Raw genomic sequence first — 9,231 nt, forward strand, 5'->3', positions numbered from 1 at the left:
GTGCTGGGATTACAGGCGTAAGCCACTGTGCCAAGCCTCTGTATTTTCTTAAACTAATATTTTCCCATAGATTTGAAGTTGCTTAAAGCCATAGAAGGCTATCAAAGTAGAGATGAATGTAGTTCTAGGGTCCTGGAGGAATGTTTATTTGAAAATACAAACTTTTCAAGAATTGGATTGAATGGGTGCAGTGACTATGCTGATTCCAGTTAGCATTGACCAGTGCTTCGAGCTGGGATTCCAGAGTTGAATTCCAACTCTCCCCTCTTCATCCATGTGGGTAATGCCATTTCTGCTTGGATATTTGTTCACATGAGTGTTGTATCCAGTGGAGCAAGTGCAGGTATCATTTGTCATGTACTAATGTGCCCTCCCCTCTCTCCCTTCTTTTGTAGCCTGGGTGGGGTCTCTCTCCATGGGGATGATTTTCTTCTGCTGCCCAATAGTCAGCGTCTTCACGGATATATTCGGATGTCGGAAGACAGCTGTCGTGGGCGCCGCCGTTGGATTCATCGGACTCATGGCCAGCTCTTTCGTCAGGTGGGACTTGGTTTCTTCATGTTCTTTTTATTAACTGTTGGACACCTTCACCTTTTACTTTAAGAAATGTTGTGGCTTGCTAGGAAAGATCCCCTTTTCATTTTTTAGGACTTTAACTAGTATGACTTACAGATTGAGCTGTTATCCACAGCAGCAGAGCGGAGCTTGAGATGTGGGTGCTTTTCCCTGCAGTGTCTAGAAGTTGGACATCCCTCAGGATCTGTGTGTTCCCTAGAGTAAAGAAGCATGATTTTCCTTTTTTTCTCCTCTTGTCACATACAAATCCTAAAAGAACTAAAGTTATTACAGTGAGTTTATTTAAAACAGTGGCAGGCGGGCTTGGTGGCTCAACCTGTAATCCCGCGCCTTGGGAGGCTGAGGTGAGTGGATTACCTGAGCCCGTGGGTTCAAGACCCGCCTGGGCAACTTGGTGAGACCTCATCTCTACAATAAATCAAAAAAATTAGCCAGGCATGGTAGCGTGTGCCTGTAGTTCCAGCTACTTGGAAGATTGAGGCAGAAGGATCGCCAGAGCCCAGCAGGTCGAGGCTACGGTGGCAGGGAGCGGCCACTGCACTCCAGTCTGGGTGACAGAGTGAAATTCCAACTCAAAAAAAAAACAAACAAACAGTGGCTTTGGTTTAAAGTCAACTCAGTGGTGTTTTAAAGGCCTGATATTTTACACACACACACACACACACACACACACACACACACACACACACACACATTTTTTTTAGCCAGAGTTTTATGGCCAATGCAGCCTCGACTTGCTGGTCTCAGGTGATCCTCCCGCCTCAGCCCTCCAAGTAGCTGGAACTACAGGCACACTCCACCATGCCCAGCTAAGTTTTTGATTTATTGTAGAGATGAGTTCTTGCCAAGTTGCCCAGGGTGGTCTCAAACCCCTGGGTTCAGGCAATCCTCTAACCTCCACCTCCCCAAGTGTTGGGATTGCAGATGTGAGCCACCATACCCGGCCGATATAAACTATTTTTATTAGTGAGAACATGCTAAAATTTAAATATCATGGCAAAACAAAGTGGTCAGATGCACCTGGAAGTGAACCTTGACATGGATGGACTTTTCCTGCATCTGTTAGAAGGTGTCATGCATGGGGGGGCTCATCATTGTAGGAAGCACCCCCTCAGGCTGCGTTTCTTCTAAGTCCCTGCACAGCTGGACCAGCCCCAGGGAGAGAAACCCTGGTTCCCAGGTAGCTCTAGCTAGAAGGAGGTGACTCATCACAAACCCTCCAGGGCCCTTCCAGCCTTCTCTCCTCCTGAGGCCTCTCTTCACTTCTCGCCTCTTTCCCTACCGAGCTCTTTTCATGCTGCGTTCATTGAAAAGCATTACTGTGGTCATTAGGGGAAAACAGGTTAAGTTTACATTTGACTGTTTGTTTTTAAATAAAGAGGATTTAAGGTTTGGTGCAGCAGCTTACACCTGTAATCCCAGCAGTTTGGGGGGCCGAGATAGGAGGATTGCTTGAGCCCCCAGGAGTTTGAGACCAGTCTGGGCAACATAGTGAGACCTTGTCTCTACAAAAAAACAAAAATAAATAAGTAAATATTGGGGCTTGAATTGGCAGAATCCCTGACTTTACTCACGTTCCTCCCTCCTGCCCTGCTTCCTCGCCTCCGAGGTGACTCTCATCCTTTCATGCTTTCTTTCACCTAACTTAGATATTTTATTTGAATTTTTAAAAATTATGTTTATTTCTTGGTGGAAAGTAGAGATTCCATCTTTAAGGTGCCTTTATGATTTTTTTTTCAAGTTGTTTTTTGAAGAAAAACAATTTTGTTTGGAATAATCACCAGTGAGGAACTAGTAACCCTTAGTTCTTTTGTAGCAGTGACATAGCATTGGGTTACTGATGTCTCACAGATAGCTGCCATGTCCTGGAGCTCCGGGTACTGCTGTCTGGACCCCTGCCTGACCGTGTTACCATCCAGCTTTGGGAGAGAGAGGATTGAGAGGTGGAAGACTTATGCAGCTTGCCACCTAGTTGGTATACAAAACACACACACAAACATACAGCAAGCAATGTTTTTCAAGATTTTTTTGACCACTGAGCAATAAAAGTTATGAAATATCAGCCTGGGCAACATAGGGAGACCTTGTCACTAGAAAAAAAAAAAATTAGCCAGGTATGATGGCACATGGCTGTAGTCCTAGCTACCTGGGAGGCTGAGGTGGAAGGATCGCCTGATCCCAGGAAGTCAAGGCCACAGTGAGCCATAATTATGCCACTGCACTCCAGACTGGGCGACAGAGTGAGATTCCAACTCAAAAAAAAATTATGAAATATATTTTATGTTGTGCACCAGTTCTGTGTCTCTCTCTTTCTCTATTCGCTAAGTAAAGCAAAATTTTTGAAACCAAGATTACCACATGGAGCGTTCTCATATCTGCTGCTCTCTCTCTTTATTTAACTCACTGGTCAAAGGCCACCAACATTTCAGAACCAGGGGAGATGCGAGGTGAGTTCCAGTGTCAAGGGTGGGCCCACGTTTCCTCTAGTTCCAGTTTTACCAGCCTAGGAGAGCCTTCTCCAGTGCCAGGGGTCACAGCAAGGTTCTTTCTCTGAATCCTTTATGCACAAATGACACGTGGCCCACAGCCTCACTGATCTGTTCTACACTGACAGGAAGTCCTCAGCATACAAATGCGTTCTGTTCCGAGAGTGCATGCGTAAATCATTTTGTTATAAGTCCAACAAAGTTAGTCTAGGTACCCAACGAACACAGTCAGCTCTATGGTGCTGTTTGTATTGAACAGGCTATACTCACCCTGATGGAGAGAAACATACATAAAAAAACACAGGTGTGTGCTGTTAAAGTTTGTAACTTGAAGGTTTATATGTAAGGGACTTACTGTATTTGATTGTCAGCCTTCAACAACTTGAACCAACTGTTACCAAGGTAAAAATTTAGGAGTGAAAAACACCCAGCAGCAGTGGAAAGGGTGTCACAAATCTTGTGTACTGAACTCTCTGGGAGAGAGGAATCTCTCTGGTATTCTACCTGATAGCATTACAATGCTGAGGTATAACTGCTCAACAACTGATGTTCATGATGATACTGTTGTGTATCATCTTTTTTGTTGTTGTTTGTTTAGAGACAGGTCTTGCTCTGTCTCCCAGGCTAGAGGACAGTGGCATGAATACAGCTAACCACAGCCTTGAACTTCCCTGGGTTCAATTGGTCCTTCCCCCACAATCTCCTGAATAGCTGGGACTATAGCTGTGTGTCATCATGCCCAGCTAATTTTTTTTATCATATTATTGTATTTTTGTAGAGACAAGATCTTGCTATGTTCCCCAGGCTGGTCCCAAACTCCTGGGCTCAAGTGATCCTCCTGCTTCAGCCTCCCAAAGTATTGGGATTACAGGCATGAGCCACCATGCCCAGCCAAAATTTCTAATATACACTTTGAAAAAGGCAGAGTAGCCGGGCTCGGTGGCTCAGCCTGTAATCCGTGCTTTGGGAGACTGAGGTGAGTGGATTGCCTGAGCCCATGGGTTTGAAACCCACCTGGGCAACTTGGCGAGACCTTATCTCTACAATAAATCAAAAAATTAGAGCCGGACTCAGTGGCTCAGCCTGTAACCCCAGCGCTTTGGGAGGCTGAGGTGAGTGAATTGCCTGAGCCCGCGGGTTCGAACCCCGCCTGGGCAACTTGGTGAGACCTCATCTCTACAATAAGTCAAAAATTAGCAGGCATGGTAGCGCACGCCTGTAGTTCCAGCTACAGGAAGGCTGAGGTGGAAGGATCGCCGGAGCCCAGCAGGTCGAGAGTGCGGTGACTGGGAGCGTGCCACTGCACTCTAGTCTGGGTGACAGAGTGAGACTCCAACTCAAAAAAAAGAAAAAAAAAAAAGAAAAAGGCAGAGAAATGAATAGTAGATTTTAGATTTTTTTTTTCTTTTAAAATTGTTAAATAAAAACAAGGCCAGACATGGTGGCGCACGCTCATAGTACCAGCTACTTGGAGGTTGGAGTGGGGAGGATTCCTTGAGCCCACGAGTTTGAGTTCAGCCTCAGCAAAATTATAGAGACCCTGTCTCTGATAGAAAACATTAGCGCTTTGAGGGATAAGTTGTAATTATCTGGAAAACTACTTTGCGGAAAAACTGATTCAGAATGAATGAAGTATTCTTTTCTATTTTGTTCTGTACTGGATTCTTTTTATGGAGCCGTGTCTTCTAGTCACTAAGCAGACTCTAAAGCAAAAACACTTTTTTTCCTGAGTTGGAGTCTCACTCTGTTGCCCAGACTGGAGTACAGTGGCTTGAGCACAGCTTACCAAAGTCTTGGCCTCCCGGACTCAGACAATCCTTCTGCCTCAGCCTTCAGAGTAGCTGGGACTACAGGTGCATGCCACCATGCCTGGCTAATTTTTATTTTTATTTTATTTTTTTATGTAGACGAGATCTTGTTTTTTTGCCGAGGCTACAGAAACACATTATACATACATACATATGTATATATACTTATTTTTTTCTTACAAAGTACCTGGTGCACAGTAGTTGCTTAATATATTGGTTGAATAAAGAATGGAGATTCAGTAAAGGGTGATCAGAGTATCGTGAGGTCATTCTGTGAAAGCTTGGAAGCAACTCTTGAGCCTGATTTAAAGGTGATGCAGGCTGTGGATTGATGAAGGGACCAGGGTGTCGCAGGGAGAGGACTGCCATTACTGATGCCAGAGGTCTTGAAATTGCCTCAGCATGTTGCTAGACCAGCATTATTGTCCAAAATTTAATTATTAACCAACTTTATTTGTCTTAGTTTCTAATACATTGTTTACCTTTACTACCTTTTCAAAAAACGTTAACTAGTTTTATTTCACTCCTTCCTTTAATTGTTTCAAAGAACATGATGATGAGATCCTTTATCTAAGAGGTGTACAGTTACTTGGTTACGTTGTAAAATTCTTTAATCCATTCTTCTTCTGAGACATGCGTGGCCTTAACGCTTACACACTGGGATCACTCATGGAACGCACTTCAGGGCTTCTGCAATCAGAATATGATTTCTTGTTATCTTGCACAACCCTGGGCACAGTGCACTGCAGGGCGAAGGTTGGTCCACAGCCCTGAGGCCAGCAGAAAGGCTTGCTCAGCTACCCCACTGGGCACGTGTTCCTGACATAACCAGGAGAGAAAAGGGCAAATGGCAGCCTTTTCTTTACTGAATTGGTTACCAAAGTATCTGGGAAGACTCCACAAAATAATTAGTTTTCATTGCTCAGTTCTCATTTTAAACAATGGCTCCTTGAGACTTGGCTTGGGTGTGTGATGGCTTGATCCCTGCTGATTTCCCATGCCAGGCCTGGCCCCGGCCTTTGTGTCTGAGCCGTGGTGAGCGCGACTCTTGCTTGGTCCTGTGGGTTCCCTGAAGTCCCTGGAAAGAGAAGGAAGAGCACTCCACAGCCGGTCTCCTTGGCCGTTTGCACACGCTCAGATGAAGGGGAGGTGCCTGCAGGGCTCCCTTCTCATGTGTACACTACCCCCGTGCTGCGTTAGTTTCGCTTGCAGGGGAGGTGTTGGTGAGCCGACCCACAGGGGCTGCCATGCTCACCCCCGACCCCTGAGCTGAACGCCGCTCTCCTCTCCATCTCTGCAGCTCCATCGAGCCTCTGTACTTCACCTATGGCATCATATTCGCCTGCGGCTGCTCCTTCACCTACCAGCCCTCGCTGGTCATCCTGGGCCACTACTTCAAGAAGCGCCTGGGCCTGGTGAATGGCATCGTCACGGCCGGCAGCAGCGTCTTCACCATCCTGCTGCCCCTGCTCCTGCGGGTTCTCATCGACAGTGTGGGCCTCTTCTACACCCTGCGGATCCTCTGCGTCTTCATGTTCATCCTCTTTCTGGCTGGCTTCACTTACCGGCCTCTTGTTCCTAGGACCAAAGACAAGGAGAGTGGAAGCAGCGGAGCCTCCCTCTTTTCCAGGAGAAAGTTCAGTCCCCCCAAAAAGATTTTCAATTTTGCCATCTTCAAGGTGACAGCGTACACGGTGTGGGCAGCTGGAATCCCGCTGGCGCTTTTCGGATACTTTGTGCCTTATGTCCACTTGGTGAGTATGCGTTACCCGCAGCTGATCGTGGCTGTTGCTGTTTCATACAGAGAAGCTTCTGTGAAGAACAAAACAGATCAGGTGGAAGTTGGCCTCCAACATGATCCTAGTTGTAATTTGGGGAGTCTTGAAATGAAAGGACTCTCAAGATCATGTCAACATATTCATTAGCCCGTTCAACAGAGAGTGTGTGTCATGGTGTGTTTAGTATTTTTTTCTTTTAAAATCCCTAAACCCATCTGGCTGTTGTGCCTGCCTATAGTCCCAGCTACTTGGGAGACTGAGGCAGGGAATGACTTGAGCGCAGGAATTTGAATCCAGCCTGGGCTACATAGCGGGACCCCATTTCTAATTTTAAAAAATCCCCAAACAAAAACTTTTTTTTTTTTTTAAGAAAGGCTAAAACCTTGGAACAAATCACATTCATATAAGACATTTCTGAGGTCACTTTTCTTTCAAGTATCTTTTGCCAGGGACAAAGCTGGTGCAGTGATTTTGCCAGCAACAGTACATTATTTTTCAACAGAAGGTTGTAGAAATTAAGTCATTAGCAAAAAGCCAATGGGTTTGACACAAAGAAACATGATATCTACTTGTGGGATGTTTCTGGCAAAATGAGCCTTCTATTCAGAGGAGTACTTGAGAAATATTAAGCGGTTTCTAAATGAGGAGAAAGAGCTAGAGTTTTATAAGAAATTACAATTTCAAGTGCTCAAGCAGTTTGTATCATTTGTTTCTATTTCAAAGGCAAATTTCAGCTGCTTTATACTGAAACAAGCAGTGTCTAAAGTATTTGCCTCTGGCAAAATTTGCTCAAAAGTACTCATTATGTTTCTCTCCTTTTTCTTATTGTGGTGGCTGAAAATGTATTTGCAATTCAATCTAAACGACAAGAAAGGAACAGAAATGGAACCTGGTGCACATGTGTACCTTGTGTGTGAACTTGGCTCCTTTCTAGCATACAGGCTACTCTCAGACATTTATGCGATTTTTCTTCAAGAGTTTTGGTGAAAATTAGTAACTGCAGTTCACAGAGTTACTGGGCTCAAGATCAGCTCGTAAGTACACCATCAACCCAGTACATCAGTAATCAGTGTCATGCAGAAAGAAACTAGGCCCCAGACCCATGGAGGGAGGGCTGGTGTGTCCTGGACTTGGGAATAGTTTTGATGCCTCATTCTCCTCTTCTCTTCTCACCAGGGGTGATGAAGAGGCTCTCGGGGTGACTGATGAGGCGGGAAGGACTAGGGCTTAGAACTCTGTGCCACTTGGTGTTTGCTGCAGATTGAGGTACTGGGTGAAATGACCCCGTATGTGACCTATGACACACACACAGGCTGCATCCTGGTCTGCTAATCCATTTGCATACTTTGAGGGAGGTAAAACTGAACCACCTTAAGCTAATTTTTGTTGGAATATGGATCTGTTATGCAAGGATGACCTTTACCAAGCAATTTAATAGCTTCTGTAGTTAAGAAAACATTTATTATGTCCTTTCTGAAAGATGAGTAGTTTTGTTTGTTTCGTTTTGTTTTTTAGAAATAGTGTCTTGCTATGTTGCCCAGGTTGATCTCAGGCGTACCTTCTTAAAAAAGGGATTATAGGTGCATGCCACGACACCTAGCTTTTACAAAAAAACTAATCTTTGGTGCTATTAAGTGAACACAATTAGAGAAATCAGTACTCAGCTTTGCTAATACCAGACATTTACTAAAGGACAAGTGGTAAGTGACTATATCATTATTCCTGGTTATATATTTATAAGGTGTAAATTAATTTCACATATATTACTTCATTTGACCTTCACAATAAACCTGTGAAGTAGGTAAAATAAATATTTGCCCCCATTTTACAGACTGAAGAACAGATTCAACAATAATAGAGATAAGTGATTTCCCAAGAATTGCAGGTCAGTCAACAGCAGAGCAGGGTGGGTTCCCGTCCTCTGTGAATATCTGGTGGCAAACTTAGTGCAGTCGTAATAGTATATTGGGCCACTTCCCGGACACGTTACCAGATGTATCTATCTTATTGGGTGTGGGGGGGAAATAAGAATGCTTAAGGAAACTAAAAACCAGGGGTGCCAAAAAATATACATACTTTTTTTTGAGTAAAGAGTCTCACTCTGTCACCCAGGCTGGAGTGCAGTGGTACGCTCACGGCCACCACAGCCTTGACCTGCTGGGCTCAGGGGATCCTTCTGCCTCAGCCCTCCAGGTAGCAGGAACCACTATATACACATTTTAAGAGCTATTTGCCAGAGTCAGAAGTGTCTGGATGCTGATGGTGACTACTTTGAACACCTCTTGTAACTGCAGAAATCAAATGTGACTTGTGTTCATCTTTTGTTATCAGTATATCTAGAGTATTACCATTTTAACACAGTTTTTTCCTTTCTTAAAATATGTGTACAAGCCAGGCTCGGTGGCTCAGCCTGTAATCCCGCGCCTTTGGGAGGCTGAGGTGAGTGGATTGCCTGAGCCCGCGGGTTCGAGACCCGCCTGGGCAGGCGAGACCTCATCTCTACAATAAATCAAAAAATCAGCCGGGCGTGGTAGCGCGTGCCTGTAATTCCGGCTACTGGAAGGCTGAGGCGGAAGGATCAGA

The 9,231-nt window shown here is 44.8% G+C and overlaps 1 protein-coding gene across 1 annotated transcript in view; it reads left to right on the forward strand.

The window, feature by feature from the left end:
* Positions 1-399: 399 nt before the first annotated feature.
* Positions 400-9,231, forward strand: part of SLC16A10 (solute carrier family 16 member 10) — a 73,798-nt gene continuing 64,966 nt past the window's right edge. Inside the window, exons 1-2 of the mRNA XM_021712855.1 lie at positions 400-540; positions 6,171-6,624. Of these exons, the coding sequence (XP_021568530.1) occupies positions 416-540; positions 6,171-6,624 (579 nt within the window). The 5' untranslated portion in view covers positions 400-415. The remainder of the gene's footprint in view (positions 541-6,170; positions 6,625-9,231) is intronic.

The sequence above is a fragment of the Carlito syrichta genome, unplaced genomic scaffold, assembly GCF_000164805.1.
Source record: "Carlito syrichta isolate Samal-C Ts95f unplaced genomic scaffold, Tarsius_syrichta-2.0.1 Scaffold303669, whole genome shotgun sequence".
NCBI lineage: Eukaryota > Metazoa > Chordata > Mammalia > Primates > Tarsiidae > Carlito > Carlito syrichta.